This window comes from Amblyraja radiata, chromosome 14, assembly GCF_010909765.2.
Source record: "Amblyraja radiata isolate CabotCenter1 chromosome 14, sAmbRad1.1.pri, whole genome shotgun sequence".
Lineage (NCBI taxonomy): Eukaryota > Metazoa > Chordata > Chondrichthyes > Rajiformes > Rajidae > Amblyraja > Amblyraja radiata.
Genome location: NC_045969.1, coordinates 20,661,188 through 20,682,243, shown reverse-complemented (window position 1 = coordinate 20,682,243; position 21,056 = coordinate 20,661,188). Strand labels below are relative to the sequence as shown.

Sequence of the window (21,056 nt, the reverse complement as noted above, 5' to 3'; positions counted from 1 at the left end):
ATGCCAATTAGAAAAGAGGTAATACTTTTAGTTTACAAGGAGTGGTAGGAGGGAGGTCATCCAGGAATGGTTAAGTCTAGAGTTTTCAGATTGTCTAGCTCAGGTGAACTCCTGGCACAGCCAAGCTAGGTGCCATCACAAAACAAACAGAAAACCATATAACTGTTGTGTTAACACGACCAGTTGGAAACATCACCTACAACATACTTACATGTGTATGGAAGATTCAGAAATGTTTGCAGATTTTTGTCAACATAGGGTCACCAACCCCCAAATCAGATATAAAGCACCATCTGTATTCAAAATGAAATATATTCTACAACCTTTGACACCTCTATTTAAATAAAAACTCCACATTAACTATAATCAGAATACAAATATTGCACATTAACACAAGGCAAACATGTGAAAATATTTATACAAAAATGACCATCATAAGACGATTGAACTGAGCGTTGATTTCCCAGAAAATCTCCCTCTATTTGTATAAAATTATTCTGTTATTTGGTCTACATAAACATGGGTCTGGGTGTGAATAGGACAGTACATTAAAGTATAAGACATACATTGCTGCACCAAAATATAACTGCTCAAACATTGAATGTTCCACCTCAAAAAGGTAAACCATAATTTCAGAAAATATAAAATACAAGGAACATTTAGAAAAAAACCCACCCACTTTAATGTTCATATTATCTTCATCAAACAATTCTGTGGAAATAAATGCTATATTTTGCACAATTCAATATATTTAACGAATACTTAAATTTGAAAAATGTAATGGAAGTTGGGATCCGGAGGTTGGAATATGTGAATCATGTTTCCAGGTTTTCAGTGATCAATGATATTTCAAGGTATGGGAAAGGTGAAAAATATGCGTTGATAAAATTTCAGATAATTCTATTTGCCTTCCCATTTAAGTTGCATTTGGATTTACAATACGTGTGAGGGAGCCAAACATGCATTGTGCTCTGAAAGGGGGCCAATATTAGATTTGCTCTGCTATTATTTATCATGCAAGATGGCCAGATGAGATTGTGCTTCAAACAAGGGAACAATTTTGAAGTTAGAATGTTAGTGTTTGCATTATATAAATGTTTCTATTTTTGTGTTCAAACACATTGTGATAAAAATGATAGTATTGAGAGGTCTTTGTGTCATATTGGCCCCTTTTGTGCCCTTTCCTATCCAAATATGAATATATACATTGTCCTCATATTTGAGCTCCCGTTAGATATACACCAGAAGGTGAGTCACGTGTGAGGGATTGGTCGAAGAGGCTCCAACTGTGACTCCAATGTAATCCGCTCTTTGCGAACCTCCTGTAAGAAATAAATGTTTGCATTATGTTTCTTTCATGCAACTGTGAAGCCATGGACAAGGAAATATCCCTATTAAACCTTTGTGGAGACAGTATATAATTGAACCACTGTGTTCAAAGAAATTTGATTGCCAACAAATTGTAATTATGTTTGCAGAACATTCATGTAACATTTCTGGAGGTCAGTCCTTGCTCTGAGAAATACAGGATGGAAAATCATATAATATTGCTCAATCACAACTCATTTTTACAGTCCAGCAATAAAAACTGCTCAATAAAAAGTCAAATGATAAAATAGAGTAGAAAGCTTGCTGTAAGGCTTTAACTGGCAACTGGCAAACATTGATATTATTAGAATATTTTAAATGATAAATCATCTTTACTGTCTACATGCCTGTGATGATGCAGCAAGCAAGATTTTCATTTTACTTTCCCTTGCTGTACTTGCAAATACGACAATAAACTTGATGACGAGACCTGATGGAAATGTTTTCGAGTGTTAGAAAGTGAGGCAATGATGAACTCCAAAATAACATGTTGGGGGACTTAAAGAATGGTCATGCCTCAGACTGTCGACAGGTAACGCTCTTTAGTCAGAGGTGGTCACATCTGATATTTCAGTCACACAAATGCTTTTTACTGCATTTCAGAGGTAGCGTGAACATTATTTACATCTTGCTACAGGCAGGCATTTATCTCAGTTGCTGCAAATGGAATTGAACTTTGTGCAATCATCACCAAATATCCCTACTTCTCACCTTGTGATGGAGAATAGTAAGATTAAACGAGAACTTACCTGTTTGAAGTTTGATCTGTATTTTATGAGGAGTTACGATGAGGGATTACGTGAAGAACCCGCTCAGTGCGCAGGCGCGGCATACTTCCAAGCAGCGGTGTGGAATCACAGATAGACACAGTTATTTTGAAGTAAACATAGTAAAGATAAGGAGACATCAATTTATTAGTTTGATCCATATAATGAGGGTGGGAGCGGAGGGCACGTAATCCCTCATCGTAACTCCTCATAAAATACAGATCAAACTTCAAACTGGTAAGTTCTCGTTTAATCTTACTATTTTACTTCGGAGTCACGTGAGTGACTACGTGAAGATTTCAAAGCTCTGTGATTTCAAACCGTGTAACAGTTTCATTTCACTCACTGCCGAAGTTCTTGAGGGAGGAAGTGTTATCGTAATCAACCAATGAGTCTATTTGTAGAAAAACACAATGGTATTTTTTAAACAATAACAACAAAGAATTAAGTTGCTCCCCTGGGCTTAAATTAAATATTTGCAGTTCGTAAATCTTTACTGCAAATAAACCAGGTTTTGCCAACGGCTTATTATAAAATTTCTGAACGGTCTTTCCCCCCCCCCCACCATCCTGCTGTAGCCAGGATGTGGTCTATAGACATGTCCATTCTTTAGCCGTCGACATGGATGCTGCCCTGGTGGAATAAAATTTGTACATGTTAGTGTTTATCCCAGCAGTTTCTAGCACCTGCTTGAGCCATCTCGCAATGGTTTGGCTCGTCACCCGACCATAAGGCTTTTGTGATTGACCCACAAGGCTTTTCATCTCCCTCGAATATTTTGGTTGTGTCTATGTAGGATAGTAGGTGGGTCATGGCACATAACCGTGGTTCTGGTGGGTAAGCCACGACTGGATTAGGTGTTCCTGGGCTGCTCTGTTTGATCAGTCGCTGGATAACGACAGATCTGGTCTGGAGCTGTGATCATGTTCTCCAGTCACAATAGGTGTAGTGACTGGACCCTCTGAGCGGATACAAGTGCCATCAACATGAGCGTCTTTAGTGTAGCTTGCTCGAGGCCGGGGGATCTGGCTGGTGGCCATTCCCTGAGATATGTCAGGACCACACTGATATCCCAAATATGGGTATACCTGGGCTTAGGGCTTGATATTGTAAATGCCCTTCATCAGTTTTACCACCAGTGGATGGGATCCCATCGCCTGTTGTCCTGGCGCTGGTTTGAGATAAGCAGAAAGAGCACTCTGTGCTGTGTTGATGGCACTGTAGCTGATCCCTACATCGTGGTGTAGATAGGCCAGGAACTCCAGTATGTTGGTGGCTGTAGCTGTTGCGAGGTTGTCCCTGTTTCCTGGCAGTACTTCTCCCTTTTTTGATGCTGGTTAAGTACTGCCTCTTGGTGGATGTTCGAAGGGATGCCGACATGGTGGTGATGGTTTGTTTGGACAATCCCAGTTCCAGGTAAGGTCTGTTCAAACTTGCAACCCAGGCGTTTAATTTTCTCATGGCATGGGTGTTTAGCTTACCTGGTAGGTAAGTAGCTGATAGCCAAATATGTCTTTCGACACACCATTGCCAAATCATGTTGACCAATTTGTCGCATGATAATGATTTTATGCCACCCATATGGTTAATATAAGCCATCACCGTAGTATTTATCAATTTGTAACCGAACATGCAAGTGCTGCATATTAGATACATATGCTTTTAAACCATAAAAGGCATCCAACATCTCTAGATAGTTAATGCCCAGTGTAAGTAGTAATGATGACTCTAGGTTAGTCCATCTACCACCTGTGCTGGATATGGAGTTAGTCGCTCCCCAGCCTTGAGCACTGGCATCTGTTTGAGTAACTAAAGTAGGGTTAGTGATAAAGATAGGGCTGAAACTATGCCAAACGTTTTCTGCCCACCACTGTAGCTCTGATATTGCTGCAGTGGGTAAGTTCATGACACGATCATAGTGACCTGTATGTCGTTTTATTGCCTGTACCTTTGCTCTCTGTAAATTTTTTGATAGTGCAAAGGTCCGAATTGTGTAGCCGGAAATGCTGCTACCATTTCCTCAATTACTCTTGCTACTTGTCGAATAGTTGGTCGCTCGTTGACCATTAAATTGTTGCATGATTGTGCTAATTCAACCATTTTTGCCTTTGGCAAGGTAACAGTCATATGGACTGAGTTAATTGTGAAGCCCAGGTAGTCCATGATAGTGGATGGCTTCAACTTAGATTTATCTGGATGTAGGACGAACCCCAGAGTTTCGAGGAGCTGTTTTGTAGCTGATACTGCTGCCACAGCCAATTCCATCGTTTTCTCTACTATCAGAATATCATCCAGATATGCCATGACAATATGTTTTTGTTTTCTTAGTATTGCCATGGCTAGGTTCAATATTTTGGTGAATAATCTTGGGGCTGAAGTTAGCCCATAGGGCAATGCTTTGTACCATCCAGATACATTTTAGGTATCTGTGATGATCCTTGTATATGGGTACTAGATAGTAAGCATCTTTAAGATCAATGCTTGCCATGAAGTGTCCTTTGGAATTCAGTTGTTTGGCAGTAACAAATGTCTCCATTTTGAAATGTATATACTTAACAAATTTGTTTAGTGATGTTAAGTCAATGATGATGCGACAGCCACCATCTTTTTTGGTTTTAGTGAATATATTCGATACAAATTCCAAAGGTTCATGTTTGGTCTTTTCGATGACCCCCTTTGTGATGAGTCTCACCAGTTCAGCTTGTCCCTCACGTTTCTCTTTGACGGAGGGAGAAATACCCTTTGGGGCCAATGTTGAACTGGCGGCGTTTTTTCTGACATGAATTGTATTTTATATCCACTAATGCTGTTGAGTATATACTTGTCACTCGTGACCATACCCCATGCTTCTTTAAACAAGTGTAATCTCCCCCCTGTTAATAAAGCACCCTTATTCTCTATATGCTGGTAGGGACCAGACCCACCTACCTCCATGGTTATTGGCGATTCTGTTTCTTCATTTTCCTGAAGATTTTGTTCTGACGTGCTGGCGTTGTTGGGGGGAGGCGCATTTTCCAGAGGGTCCGCTGCGGGCCCTGATCTAAAAAGATCTTTGGGGATAATGTGCGGACCCCAAGCGTTCACCAGTCCCATATTGCGGACGTCGACTGGTGGATGCCGTGGGGTGCTGCCGCTTGGGTATCGGAGGTCTTGGTTTGCTCGTCCCGGGGCCTGCCCTCATTAGGCCGAAAGTTTTTGATGCTTCCTCCATCTCCTTCAGTTTTTTATTGAGATCTTTCCCAAATAGCAGCGCGTCCGTCTCCGCAGCTGGGGCTTTACACAAGCCAGCAAATTTGGGATTGGGGGCAGGTCTTATGTTTCCCTCCGGAGATTGTTGATCTCAAATTGTGTGGTACACATTAATGCCAGCACATCCTGCTGGCAGGTATCCATCTCCGTGGTCTCCACGGAACGAGCAAAGGCTGTGATGGCCGACGTCAGGAGCCTTAGGATCCGGAGTTCTTGGGTTCTTGGGTCCGGATGTGTGACCCCACATGCCCCCAGATTTGGCTGTTGACACTTTTTACTTTGAGGGCCTCACAGTTTTCTGGTGCTGTGTGTTGTTTCAGCACCTCAGCGAGCACTTTTTCCAGTAATGGTTTATTGGATAGATGGTTGATGCTGGCCGCCATTCTTGGTTCCAGCGGTGCTCCAGCCCGTGGGGTTGCTACAAAGCGGTCCATCACACCCAACAGCTCTTCCTGTTCCTGCACCCCTGGCATACTCCCGAATTCGTCCGCCTGCCCCTGTTCCAGACCAGCCCAGCCCTGGTCACCAATGCTAGCCTCCAGTAATGAGGGAGCAGAGGGCAGTGCATGAAACACTGTGGAGGGGGTGCCTGACCTCCCTCCGCGAGAGCGCTCTTTCTGCGCATCTCGCTGGAGCTGCTCCAATAACTGTTGGATGCAGCTCAGGCGGCTGTCTCTCCTCCATTTAGGTGGAGACATGTCCCCGTCCGACGAATCGGACGCCACCGGCCGGATGCCTGTTCGGATGGCTAGACATCCAGCCCGTAGTTCAGGCACTAGCGGGACTGGGCTCGGCGCGGTGATGGGGATAGCGGAGCGCCCGGTAATTGTTCCTACCGCCTTCTTCTGGAGATTTTGTGCCTTGTAGATGCGAGAGCGCCCCTCAAGCAGCGCGTCTCGCAGGCACCTGCTCCGTGAGCCGCTCCAGCGGCTCAGGCGGCTCTCTCTCCCCCCGTGCGGGTGGAGAGACGTCCCGTCCGAAATCGGGAACACCTGCCGGATGCCTCTTCGAGTGGCTATGCATCCAGCCCGCTGCTCAGGTGCTAGCGGGCTGGGCTCGGCACGGTGTCGGGGAATAGAGGAACACCGGGTAACGCTCCTACTGCCTGTTGCTGCCCTCCTCCCCGACGGGAAACGTTCCTCCTTGAACGGGGGACAGTTTTGTTCCAGAGCCTTTTTCTCTGCCTGTAAAAAACACAAGCAGAAAAAGGCTCACCTGTAAAAGAAACCCGACCTCAGGGTACTCACCTGACGGTCCGTTTCATTCTGTAGCGGGAGAGCCTAACTCCCGCTGCTGCCGCTGTTGCACTGCTGGCGTAATGCCGCGCCTGCGCACTGAGCGGGTTCTTCACGTAGTCACTCACGTGACTCCGAAGTAAAATCACCACAGAAGTGGCAGAGAGCAGGTCTAGAACATTGCCTGGATGAACACCAGTTGCAATGTCCTGGACACAGGATGCCTGACTTGCAACAAGCATTACAATTTCTACATGGTGAAACCAAAATGTATAAAAATGGCCTTTATTAAAATCTGACAATGTGTACTTTAACCACATGTTTTTTTTTTTCTATTAAAAATCTAAAATTCTGTAGTACAGAGGCAAATAAATAAATGATGGGTCTTTGTCCCAAACATTATGGAGGGCATTGTCTACCCTTTTGGATATTGTTGAGGGGGAATGACCTGTCAGGGAAGAGCAGCAGCAACAGTCAGGTCTGTGGCACCAGTCCTGGCTCTGAGGCACAGCAGGGAATGGTAAAGTCAGGTAGAGTCATAATGGGAAGAGACTCATTAGTTAGGGGAACAGACAGGAGATTCGTGGCAACAAATGAGGCTCCAGGATGGTGTGTTACCTCTATGGTGCAATGATATATCAGAGCGATACAGAACATTCTCAAGGGGGAGGGTAAGCAGCCAAAGGTTATTGGCACAAATTACATAGGTAGGAAAAGGGATGTGGTCCTGCAGAGTGAATACAGGGAGTTAGGCAAAATCTAAAAAAGAAGGAACTCAAAGGTAGTAACTCTGGATGTTGCAGCCATTATGGAAACCTGAATAAGAGAGGGACAGGACTGGCACTTTGATTTTCGAGCCTACAGCTACTGCAGGTCAGATGGAGGAGCGGGTAAAAGAGGGGGAGGCGGATTGATTTATTGATTAGGGAAAATGTCATGGCAGTAGTCTGAGATGACATTCCTGATGATGATTCATCCAGCGAGGCTATATTCTGGAGCCGAGAAATAAAAAGGGGATGATCCTTGTTGGAGTGTACTATAGGCCCCCAAATGGTCAACTCGATTGAGAAGAACAAATATGCAGGGAGATTGCAGTCAACTGCAAGACTCATAGGGTTTTCATAGCAGGGGGTTTTCATAGCAGGGAATTTTAACTTTCCCAATATAGACTGGGACTGTCATTGTGCCAAAGGTTTTGACGTGATAGAATTTGTCAAATATGGTCAGGAAGGTTTTCTTTGGGAATATGTAGAGGGTCATACAAGGGAGAGTGAAAAGTTTGACCTACTCTTAGGAAATTGGGAAGATCAAGTGACTGAAGTATCTTTTGGGACCACCGATCACAGTTCTATTAACTTTAAAACAGTTATGGATAAGGTAAGGGCAAGCCCAGAAGGTAAAATTCTGAATATGGCATGGCCACCTTTTGTTGGTATTAGAAAGGAACAAGCTAAATTTGATTGAAGTAGGTAGTTTGCGGGCAAAGGGACATCTGGAACGTGGGATGCTTTTAAAAGTGTGATGACGAGAGTTCAAGGCAAGCATGTTCCTGTTAGAGTGAAAGACAAGGCAGGTGGCAGTAAGGAAGCATGTATAACGAGAGAAATTGAGGCTTTGATCATGGAAAAGGAGGCATGGGCCTGGTATTGGCAGATGGGATCAAGTGTATCCCTGGAGGTTTAAGGGGCTAAGGAACATATTTATGAAGAGATTCAGTAGGGTAAAAAGGGGACAGGAGATATTCCTGGCAGATAATATTAGGTAGAATTCTTAACAAGTACATTCGGGGAAAGAGGGTAACTATAGAGAGAATAGGGCCCTCATAAATCAAAGCAATCATCTCTGTGAGGATCCGCAGGTCCTCAATGAGTATTTACCAATGATAAAGACATAGATGTCTTGTGGATGGTCCGTAATGTAGTCAAAGAGGTGCTGGAGAGGGCAAAGCATAGATATTGTCTATATGGACAAGGCTTTTGATAAGGTTCTGCCTGGTAGGGTGCTCAGGAAGATTAGATCACAGGGTACTAGGGAGAGCTAAATAAATGGGCCCAGAGTTGGCTTTGTGGAAGTAAGCAGAGGGTGGTGATAGAAGGTTGAACAAAACTGCCAGAGGAGATGGTTGAAGCAGGATCTATAACAAGTTTTAAAAAACATTTGTGTAGATACACGGATACGAAAACCTTTATTGACCAAATGTAGAAAATGGGACTAGTGTAGATGGGGTTTCTTTTTGACATGGACAAGTTGAGGCAAAAGACCTATTTCTGTGCAGTATGATTTTATGACTGCATTGATTCCTTCTGCTTCTTCCATTCTTTTGTGTTGTTGTGAGCAAGCTCATGGTAAACAAGTAATCCAGAATGCAAGCCCTACACCACATCTACCTTCATTTGTGGTGCCCCTGCCACTTTTAAGCATTGTGGCTTAATCTTGCATGATTAATTGGCATAGAAATGGCAGGGCAACACATGTTGTAAAAGAATGAACATTACATTTGCAGTGCCTTTAAAAAAAATTTTTTTAATGGCTCATTCTGGGCATCTACCTTGAACTGCTGCTGCAACTCGCCGTTCAACCTGACCAGGGCCATATTAACTTCCTTATTTTTGCGAATCGCTGTTTGAATGGCTTTTTTCTGCTTGGATGATATTCTGCACCAAGAAAAATAAAACATTAGAATGAACATTAAGCATTTTATAACCTTCGGTGAAGGGCAAATTGCCAGTTGCAAGGAATAAGTTTGTGATTTTAACAGCTTAAATTCAGACTAATGGAAGTAAAGGAGGGGTTCTTTCTCATTTCAACCCTCCCTCTGCTCATTAAATGACTTTAGTCTGAACTGATCTTTTCTTGCTGATCCAGGGTTATGTTTTTCCATGACTGTGCAACATAAAAAGGATTGATATCTAACACACAAAGCAGTCGATGGACTTTGCTGATATTAATCTGAGGTCAAGCAAAGGTGAGGACCAGCATCAGCTACTGAATGGTGGATTTATCCTGCACCATTTTGTCAATAATGAGTCAATTTTTTGCAAACTTCTTTCAATGCTAACAAAACAGAGCTTGAAAAGAGATTTCTTATCAACGCACAGTATGCAGACACAGCTGGTCTGGGGCCACATACTTCTAGTATCTTTGACCTTATAGTGCACAAGATTCAGTAACACACTGTCCACTAATTTGGGATCCACAATGTACATGGGAATCCAATTGCTTTCTGGTTACTTGAATAGCAATTCTAATGAAGAAATAGAGTTATAGATACACAGCACGGAAACAGACCCTTCGGTCCAAGTCAGCCATGTCTAATCAAACCAGTCCCATTTGCCTGCGTTTGGCCCATATCCATCTAAACTGTATCTATCTATGTACTCTTTAAACATCTTTTAAACCTTGTAACTGTATCTACCTCTACAGCTTCCTCTGGCATTTCATTTTCTATATCCATCAACCTGTGTGAAAAAAATTGCAAACCATATTACTTTGAACTCTATTCCTTCACACCATAAATGTATGCACTCTAGTTAGTTTGGAGACTTCATCTAAACTTGTATAAAGCCTCTGGTTCTGAGGAAGCATAAAGGAAGCACAGAAAGTACTTTTGCAGTTGTTGGTGTGGTTTGGCGTTTGGTCCGGAAGCTGTGCTCCACTGGGGTAACTGCTCCTGGCTTTCTCCCTGGTCTTTCGGTCGAAGCTTTCTGCGAAGAGGTTTCAATGGAGGCTGGCGATGTGACGTGTCCTTTGTTGGAAGGAAAAAGAACAAAGCCATTTGTTGCTTATACTTCTCTCACAGCCTTTGTATGTTATTTTATGCTCTTTGAAACCCACTCCATCCCACATTGTAAAGCCATATGTGGGTAAGCGGTAGACAACATGAAATGGGTAGAGTACCATTTGGCCCATTAGCTCTCAGCTGTGGCTCAGTGAGGGTACTTGGGTCTCAGAGGCAGCAGCTTGTGAGCTGAAGTCGCGCCCCACATTATACAGGCACACCAGAGCAGCACACAAGGAGCACTGCACTTTAGGAGATGGGGGGCCTCAATGATGTTAAACTGAAGGTACAATCTACCTTTGAGATTGGTGTAAATATCTACAAGTGTTCACCACATTGTCCCAGACAATATTTACCCTGCAACCGCCATCACTCAACAACTGTCCATCATTATGACCGAGCTGTTTGTGAATCTTATTATGCTTAAAGTGGAAGCTATATTTTGCACATTGCAGCAGTGACTGCAATTCAGAACACACAAAGTGCTGGAGTAACTCAGTGGTCAGGCAACATCTCTGGAGGACGTGGATAGGCGATGATTCGGGTCAGGACCCTTCTTCAGAGTACGAAGGAGGATACCGACCCGAAACAACACCTATCCATGTCCTCCAGCGATGCTGCCTGGCCTGCTGAGTAACTCCACCACTTTGATTTTTTTTTGGTAAGGCAGCATCTGCAGTTCCTTGTATCTGCATTTTACTGTAATTCAGAAGTACTTCAGTGATTATCAAGTACTTTCTGATGTTCCCATTAATTGCAAAGTACTATACACATGAAAATTCTTTCAGATCTTTTCTCACATTTTTACACCATCATAGCTTATTTACCTTTCTAAAGGAATCAAACAAATATCCATATTTAATCCATATAGGCTGAGTTGGACGTTATTGCTCCTGTGAATACCTGCAGACCGAGGATACAGATCTATTGCTCCCTTTGCTTGAGTTCGGAGTCGGGGGGGACGAGGGAGGGCATGTTGGGTTTGCAAACAGTTGCTGAAATTGATCGGCATAAGCTGGGCACATGCAGTATTTAGAGGATAGAGATGATGCACTCACACATAGTGTACAGTGCCTTAAACTTCTGGAGGATTTCTTGGATCCCAATCTTTCTAGTAATGCCTTAACCTAGTAGTCTCCAATAGGCTAATGCCTGCTAATAAGATAAATATCTAAAATAAGAGAGAGTGGGGCAAATGAAATATTTTCCTTGATTTTTCAGTCATGGCACAGTGAGAAGAGTGACCCTAAGTATGATGGCTCGCAGTTGATAGCTGTTAGAAAGGGATGACTGACTGGTGGGAACAGGAGGAGGAAACCAGTCACTGTGTCTGGGATTCCTTCCACTTCCACCTTGTAGTTAAAACCCTGAAGGTTATGCAGACTTCTGCAGCACAAACAGCAGACAACTTGTCGCTTGCCTGTGTTAGTAAGCTTTTACATTTAAGCTAGTTTATCTATGACATTGACTCTTTCCAATTTATACCTTTGTTCCTCAGCCATAGTTAAGTGGAATCTAGCTAGAATGTTGAGAAAGCAGGCTCCTTAGCACATAAATAGAAATAAAAAAAATAAAAACTCACTTTAATAATTGAGAGGGCCTGGAATATATTGGATTAATTTCTAAATTCACCAGCTGTTCCCAATCCCCACTTCATGAGTGGGATTGAACTGGACTATCTCACAGCTCCAGTGACCTGGGTTCAATCCTGACCTCTGGTGCTGCCTGTGTGGGCCTTTTTTCCAGACGCTCCAGTTTCTTCCTAAACCCCAAATGTGTAGGTTGGTAGGTGAATTGGGCACGGTAAATTGCCCCCAATATGTGGATGAGGGGATATTGCTGGAAATGCAGGGAGAATAAAAGAAACAAGGTTTGGGTAGAATTTGTGTAAATGGAAGCATGGTGGACTCAAATTCAAGAGTCAAGAATGTTTTATTATTATACGTCTCAGATAGAAAAATGAAATTCTTACTTGCTGCAGCACAACAGAATATGTAAACATAGACCCAGTTCCGTGGGCTTGGTAACCAGCTTTTTTTTTTAGTACAACTTAATATTTATTAACACTCGTGTAACTTAACCATGCATGCAAACAATTAACTTCTAATAACTTCTCATTTACTTTACTATTTCAACTTATCACTTCTTAAACTAAATCCCAAAACCCATGACTTGGAGTCAGATATTACCCGTATGACTGAATTGGCCAGATTCACTTAGTTGGTAGGGGGCACTCTTCTCTGAGCGTCGAACTCAGGTCCCTTCTTCTTGCCATGGTTGTTCCCTTGGTGTCGCCCCCGATGTGGCCAATTCAACAGCTTGGAAGGGATGATGGCATTGAACACCAAGTTGTGGTCTATGAACAACAGCCTGACTTAAGTGTTTTTATTGTCCAAGTGGTCCAGTGCGGAGTGGAGAGCCAGTTAGATCGCATCCTCCGTTGACCTGTTGTGACAGTAGGCAAACTGGAGTGGGTCGAGGTTCTTGTTGAGGTTGGAGTTGATATCCACTATAACCAACCTCTCAAAGCACCATCACCACGGATGTTAGTGCCACTGGTCGATAGTCATTGAGGCACGTCACCTTACTCTTGGGCACCAGTATTATTGATGCCCTCTTAAAGCAGTTGGGAACCTCAGACCTCAGCAGTGAGAGGTTGAAAATGTCTGCAAAATCCCCAGCAATTGGTCTGCACAGGTTTTGAGAACTCGACCACGTATACCTTCAGGTCTAGGTGCTTTCCAAGGATAGAAAGATCCCCTGAAGGATCTTCTGACGTTGGCCTCTGTGACTATGACTGCAATACCATTAGGGCGTATGGGGGCTCGGGAAGGCACATCAGTGTTTTCCCTATCAAAGCGTGCGTAGAACGCATTGAGCTCGTCAGGGAGTGATGCTTCGTTGTCACTTGTGCTGCCTCCTGGTTTTGCCTCGTAGGAGGTGATGGCATTCAAACCCTGCAACTGTTGCCTAACATCCGCCCCATCCTCCAGCTTTGAGAGGAAGTCCCTTTTGGCCTTTTTGATGGCCTTGTCAAGGTCTTATCTGGACTTCTTATAGACGACTGCGTCACCAGACCTAAATGCCCAGATCTGGTCCTTAGAAGAATGCAGATCTCCTGGTTCATCCAAAGCTTCTGGTTAGGAAACACTCGGAAGGTTTTTGTAGGAACACAGTCCTCCACACATTTCCTTATGAAGTCTGTAACAACTGTGGCATATTCATTCAGGTCCGTTGCCGAGTCCTTGAACATTGCCCAGTCTACTGACTCCAAGCAGTCCTGTAATTGTTCATCTGCCTCCCCCGACCAGCTCTGAACAGTCCTCACCTCTGGGGGTGCTTTATTCAGTTGCTGCCTGCAGGAAGAAGCAGCACCGCTGAATGATCGGATTTACCGAAGTGAGGGCGAGGGATAGAGCGATAGGAATCCTTGATGGTCGTATAGCAGTGGTCAAGGGTGTTTAATCCTCTGGTGCTGCAGGCGACATGTTGGTGGTAGTTTGGGAGTGATTTTTTCAGGCTGGCCTTGTTGACGGCTATGGTGGTATACGCTTCGGCGTTTGCATTCTGGTGCTTGTTGACTACGGCGTGCAGCTCCTCCAATGCCAGCCGGACATCTGCCTGGGGTGGGATGTAGACCGGGGTCAGGATGATGGAAGTGAATTCCCTCGGGAGGTAGAAGGGGCGGCACTTCACTGCCAGATGTTCCAGGTGCAGAGAGCAGGAGTTAGACAGAACTGCCACATCTGAGCACCACGAAGAGTTGACCATGAAGCAGACGGTCAGCTTCCCCCTTTCCCAGATGCCTGCGTACGGTCCATACGATGGATGGATGGAGAAACCTTCAGGCTGGACGGCTGAGTCTAGGGAGCTGGGGGTGAGCTATGTCTCTGTGAAATAGAACACAGAGCATTCCCTCAGCTCCCTTTGGTAAAGCAGCCTTGACCTCAAGTCCTCCACCTTATTTTCCAGTAATTGTACAGGATGGTAGGGAGAGGGGGTCGTAGTCCCCTGTACTTCACTCTGACTTGTAGTCATTTGTAATATACACCAGGGTAATATACACCAGGGTAAATTGAAATTCCATGTTCACATGAATCTCAGAATAAACTGTTTACAGTGATGACAGATACAACAATGAATGCAAAAGAGCAAAGAATAGTGCAAAGATTGTAATGCAACATGAGTTAGTTGATAGAAAAAACTAAAGTGCAGTAATGAATAACAAATGAGGCATGGTTAAGAGCATCTGGCAGTATTGTGAAGAGGGCGTGAAAGAGGTGATAGGTCAGGGCGGAAGAAGCTGTTCTTAAGTCAGGATATGCAGGCTTTCATGTAGTTCTATATTTTCCTAGACGGTAAAAATATAAATGGCCAGTGAGGCAGGCATCCTTGACGATATTTCCAGCTTTTCTGATGCAATGTGCAGTAAAGGTGGGCTGAAAGGAAGGAAGTGATGAAACTGTGATGGACTGGGCTATGTTCACCAATCTCTGCAGGTTCAGTTGTCAGGAGCAGAGTAGTTGCCACACCAGGCTGAGATACAACCTGTCAAAATACTTTCTATAGCACATCCATACAAGTTTGACAGAATCCTCATGTTTAAGTCAAATCTTCTTAGACACCTATATGCTGTTGTGCTTTCTTGATCACCACAATAGTGGAAAAAAGGAACCAGGTTAAGTTGCTGGTGATATGGATGCCAAGGAACTGAAACTGTAGGAAATCCTTTCAGCAACTCTAGTGATGAAAACAGGGTCTTGTTCACCCCCTTGTTTCCTTAGTTCAATAACTAATTATTTTGGCATGCTGGAGGGATGAATTGACCAGGGAGTTATGGAGGGAACGGTCTTTGCGGAAAGCAGAAAGGGAAGGAGATGGGAAGATGTGGCCAGTGGTGGGATCCCGTTGGAGGTAGCGAAAATGTTGGAGGATTATATGTTGTATGTGACGGCTGGTAGAGTGGAAGGTGAGGACAAGGGGGACTCTGTCCTTGTTACGAGTAGGGCGATGGGGAGTGAGAGCAGAGCTACGGGATATAGAGGAGACCCTTGTAAGAGCCACATCTATTAGGTATGTTACAAAACTTACCTTCAGCGGCGCTGCAGTTCTGCCACTGGCCGTGTGTGCGACTTTGGCGCTTTAGAGAGGGGGGCGGGATTAAAATGCCATTTTCTCCTGCCTGTCGGAGTCGATCTTTCTCAGGCTGTTTAGCTGCTGCAGAGAAATCGCTCAGACATCCGTTCTATCAAGTTTTTTAAAAACATCGTTGGATAATTTAATCGCAGGAGTAAAATAAAAACCGACTTCTAACGCCGTCAACGCCGACAATGGGACGGATCTCCCGTATGGGACAAATAAAGGTAAGCCGTTTATTTTACATATAAACTTGCTTCTTAGGATTACTTTCATCCAAATTTTACGTTGCGAAAAGGTGATTTAGATACAAACCGGCAGTGTTTTTCCTGCCGATATGGGGTTTAAATTCACCACAAACAGCAATGTTCCAAACGATCACGTTCCACAAAATCCCACTCGCAAGATGATTTAAATGGCCATTAATTTACGGGAATTAAACACTAAATTCCTTCCATTTGGCCTATAAATTCATGAGAATGAGAGTTAAAAATCATGTTATATTGTGAATTCTTGTGTGAATGTTATTTGGACACTTAGGCTATTTAAAAATGTTAACCTTTTCTTAAGAAATAGATAGATGTTTAGATCTAGTAATTGAATTTTGTAATTAGCTACAATTAGGTAACTAACTAATTATATGCTTTAATTTCAGGTCATCCAAGTAAGATTGTTACATATTTGTTTCAGAATGCTTCAATCTATAATAACTGAAAATTTCATTCAGTTCTCTTAATTTTTAAGAAAGTTAAGGGCTTTTGACTGTCCTCGATCACAGCTTTTAAGTCATTGGAAAAGCAATAGGGAACAAGATGCTAATTTCAGAGTATGAAAATGGCCATCATTGTTTTAATACTGAAGATATGAAAGCGAATTAGGTGTCAAATTAAACTTCGTTTTATGCTTTATCTGATGGGATAAATTGCAGACTTGATTTTTTAAATCTCAAAATTTTGTAACATTGCTTCATCTATAGTAGAAAAGAATGAGGACATCCCTAAAGAATGAGGACATCTCCGAAGCCCTAGTTTGGAACACCTCATCCTGGGTGCAGATGCGGCGTAGACAGAGGAATTGGGAGTAGGGATAGAGTCCTTACAGGAAGCAGGGTGGGAAGAAATGGAGTCCAGATAGCCATGGGAGTCAGTGGGTTTGTAGTAGATGTCAGTCAGTAGTCTGTTACCTGCGATGGAGGTCCAAAAACGGTAGGGATATGTCGGAAATGGTCCAGGTGAATTTGAGTGCCGGATGGCACTACAGATATAGACGGTGATATAGAGAGATATAGAACAAATGAATGAAAGATATGCAATGATCCATTGTTGGCTGTGGGCTAGGTGATAATGAGTGATACAGACAGAGAAACTCAACAGGGCGACAGTGAAACTAGTACGATGACTAAATGGGAGAGGGACAGAGAGAGAGGGGATGCAATGGTTACTTGAAGTTCAAGAAATCAATCATCATATCGCTGGGTTGTAAGCTGCCCAAGCGAAATATGAGGTGTTGTTCTTCCAATTTGCATTTGGCCTCACTCCGACAATGGAGCATTGAGTTCACCCAGAGTTAGCCAAGGTGTTCAGGTGTATGTCATGATGGTATCCAGGTCCTGCCAGTGTCATCTGACATTTGCTTGAATGAATTGAGCCACTAACCTGTTTTGGAAGTCTTTCTTGGCATCCCATTAGCCTTGTGGAGATCATATTTCGTCTTCTTGTACTTCTTGTGCAGGATCACCCTCCTTGAAATCCTTGGATTTGGACTTTAGCAGAGAGTGAATCTCCCTGTTCATCCAATGTCAATGGCGAGGATAGACCCTGTATTAGTTGGATTGCAGACATCCAGGCATTTCTTGATGAAACTGGTGATTGAGGTATACTCATTCAGGTTTGAGTAATTGATCTTGAACATGCTCCAGTCCAACTCAAGGCAGTCCTTAAGTGGACCATCAGTCTTCACAGACAATGCTGCACTACTTTTGTTGTTGGTGTTGTTGTTGTAGATCCTGCCAGCTTACAGACACATCTCAATCTGTCTGTAAGCTGGCAAGATCAACACTAATAAATGATTATACAGGTGGCAATGAGTTTGAGGGTGGAACGACAGGCATACTTGATGGTGCTACTCAGAAGCTGATGTGCCAATTTGCATGTTTTCAGCCTCTTTAACTCTTTCATTTCTGCTGTTGGTAATCTTTCCTCATCTAAGTACACAACTCTTTTCCCTGGATACTGTGGCTTTCACACTTCCGGTCTACTTTCAGCATCTTTTCCTTATCTAGAGATTGTGGAAATCTGATATAGACCTTCCATGTCACCAGTTTGCCGAGTCAGTTTAGAGAGGTGAAGTTAGACACAAAAAGCTGGAGTGACCCGCAGCATCTCTGGAGCGAAGGAATGGATGACGTTTTGGGTCGAGACCCTTCTTCAGACCTGTCCCACTGAGTTACTCCAGCTTTTTGTGTCTATCTTTGGTTTAAACCAGCGTCTGCAGTTCCTTCTTACACAGAGATGTGAAGTGACAGTTCTCCGAAGAGGCAAATGTAACAAACATGGTGACATCCCAAATAGGCAGACACACTGCATATGAAATTTAAACACGTTTCAGGCATTAGATTTTGTATGAAAACTGCAAATAAAGACAAGGCAACAAACTAAATGGTACAATTTTAATGGGTGTTCAAGAATATTTGAAGATGTAAGCAAACAAATCTTTGAGGATGGAGTGATAAACTGAGGAGGTTGTTTAAAAAAATACCATACCTTGGGAAGAATGTCAAGGCTCTAGTGTAGGTGCAGGAGAGTTGCAATAATACCAGACATAAAAATACCTCAGATATGTAAGCATAACAAATTATATCAGCCATACGACTGCTAAGGTGCCTGAAAACACCTGTTGAGGGATGTCCACTTGGGTCTTGTACTTCCTGATCCTGAACCTCAAATTGAGGAATATGCTTGAATTATTTTAATGAAGGGTGCCTCGCTCAGTAGCATGATCAGAGTGATAACTTAGTCCAATGGCAAGGAGGGTCAACATGACTGGAGACCTGTTTCATTAACCTTGCCAACTGTGGATGGACACTCAAATGACAATTCTCTCTCACACATACACAGCCCTCCTTACTGATAACCACCCCCTCACTAGTATGCACAGATTCACATGATCTTGCCAACCACCCACCACCTTCTTATGCACCCTTCTGTGCACCCCATTCACATTCTCAACTATCCCCACCTCTCCACTGGCTCTCCTTTGATGAGGCAGCAACCGCCTGCTCGATAAATCTGACTGAGCTGCAGGTGTGTTGTTAGATCACAGGATATCTTTATCTGGTCGACGTGGAGAGAATAGTCCTCACTCAGGAGGAGCCCCTTGTGCTTCTGCATTGACCACATTGTGTTTACCATCATTGTGCCTTGGGCTTACAGAACACTTATTAATTATACAAAGCCATAACAAAAAATAGAGCAAAATACAATTATCTATAGAACATTCAGCCTTCTTCAAATATGGAAATTATTAATCAGACATAGTCTTATGTCAACACGTTAAGTATATCTAGGCTTAAGATGTGGTCCCTATAGAAACATAAAAAATAGGTGCAGGAGGAGGCCATTTGGACCTTCGAGCCTTCACCGCCATTCATTGTAATCATGGCTGATCATCCACAATCAGTAAGCTGTGCCTGCCTTCTCCCCATATCCCTTGATTCTGCTAGCCCCTAGCGCTCTAACTAACTCTCTTTTAAATTCATCCAGTGAATTGGCCTCTACTGTCTTCTGTGGCAGAGAATTCCACAAATTCACAACTTTCTGGGTGAAAACGTTTTTTCTCATCTCATTTTTAAATAGCCTCCCCTTTATTCTTAGACTGTTCTGGACTCCCCCAACATTGGGAACATTTTTCCTGCATCTAGCTTGTCCAGTCCTTTTATAATTTTATACGTTTCTATAAGATCCCCTCTCTACCTTCTAAATTCCAGTGAATCCAAGCCAAGTCTTTCCAATCTTTGCTCATATGACAGTCCCACCATCCCGGGGATTAACCTTGTGAACCTACGCTGCACTACCTCAATAGCAAGGATGCCCTTCCTCAAATTAGGATACCAAAACCTCACACAATACTCCAGATGTGGTCTCACCAGGGCCCTGTACAACTGCAGAAGGAACTCTTTACTCCTGTACTCAAATCCTCTCATTAGCTTTCTTCACTGCCTGCTGTACTTGCATGTTTACTTTCAGTGACTGGTGTACAAGGATGCCCAGATCTCATTGCACTTCCTTTTTTCCTAATCTGACACCATTGAGATAATAATAGAATGATTTTATATTGGCTCATTCTGTCAGTCAACAGAGCCTCTTCACGATGGCCAAAAAAGACATGTTGAACCAAGCAAATAACCTATAAAATATCCTCCATTGAAACTTAACCAGAAGAAAAAGAAACTTCAGATCACATCACCATTAAATAAGTTGGCAAATAAATAAGAATAGAAAATTGATGTAATTCCAACAAACCTTAATTGGAGAATTACTTTCTTCCCCAAGACTGTTCGATTTGTTCACCTGACTGTGCAATTCTGTCAATGGTCCTTTACTACCCTGCAAGAAGAGAAAATAGGAGCAGGTGTGGGATATTCAGCCCTTTGATCATGTGTTAATGAAATAATCTGCATGTCAACTAGCTGTGATTTATTTCAGTTCCTGTAATCTAATTTAGCATTAGTTGACAGATTCTTCACCAATACACATAAAGAAGAACCTGAGAGCCTTCAAAACAAACCAGTCCATTCAGGATGAGTCTGCAAAAAGTATCTAAGTATTAGTAAGAGATTATGGAGTGGAATAAAGACCTAACCAACAAACATCTGAGACAAGAGATGATACTGATAACTAACCGAGATATCAGCCCTGTAGTTCTTATATGCTGCACCCACACCCTACGGCTTCAAGCCTCATAGCACCAGGTTCTTCTATTTCATGCTTTGCTTTTGATGAGCTATGTTGTACTTAGCTTTCACAGTTTTCAAGAGAGAGTTAGATTTAGTTCTTAGGGCTAAGGGAATCAAGGGATATGGGGGGAAAGCCAGAACGGGGTACTGATTTTGGATGATCAGCCATAGGCAGAATGGCCTATTCCTGCACCTATTTTCAATGTCTTCCAGATCATGGACTGGGAGGATGGCATGCTGCTTGGCCATCCCTGAAGTTATTTTATAATTCAGAAAGTGACATTGTTTACTGGCTTCCATCCCAGATGGGAGGGAAGAACCTTTGAAATGTTATGGTTGAAATGAAAAGCTCAGTGAGTGAATGCCAGTACTCAACACCTTTTCTAGTGATGCAAAACATATGAGCCTTTTCACGGTGCCATACTCACTTCTGTAATAAATGACTATTAAAAAACACAATAACCACTGAAATCCACATATTCTAAACAGTCTTGTGTTTTGGCACTTAATTAGAAAAAAAAAAATTGTTTCTGAGTAATACTCTTCTTTTGAAGTGGTGAATCGCAATT

The 21,056-nt window shown here is 43.0% G+C and overlaps 1 protein-coding gene across 1 annotated transcript in view; it reads right to left on the bottom strand.

Moving 5' to 3' along the window:
• Positions 1–663: 663 nt before the first annotated feature.
• reps2 (RALBP1 associated Eps domain containing 2) overlaps positions 664–21,056 on the bottom strand; it is a 132,788-nt gene continuing 112,395 nt past the window's right edge. Inside the window, exons 16-19 of the mRNA XM_033032735.1 lie at positions 20,054–20,137; positions 10,225–10,364; positions 9,168–9,273; positions 664–1,322 (exon numbers count right to left, since the gene is read on the bottom strand). Coding sequence (XP_032888626.1) covers positions 1,254–1,322; positions 9,168–9,273; positions 10,225–10,364; positions 20,054–20,137 — 399 coding nt within the window. The 3' untranslated portion in view covers positions 664–1,253. The remainder of the gene's footprint in view (positions 1,323–9,167; positions 9,274–10,224; positions 10,365–20,053; positions 20,138–21,056) is intronic.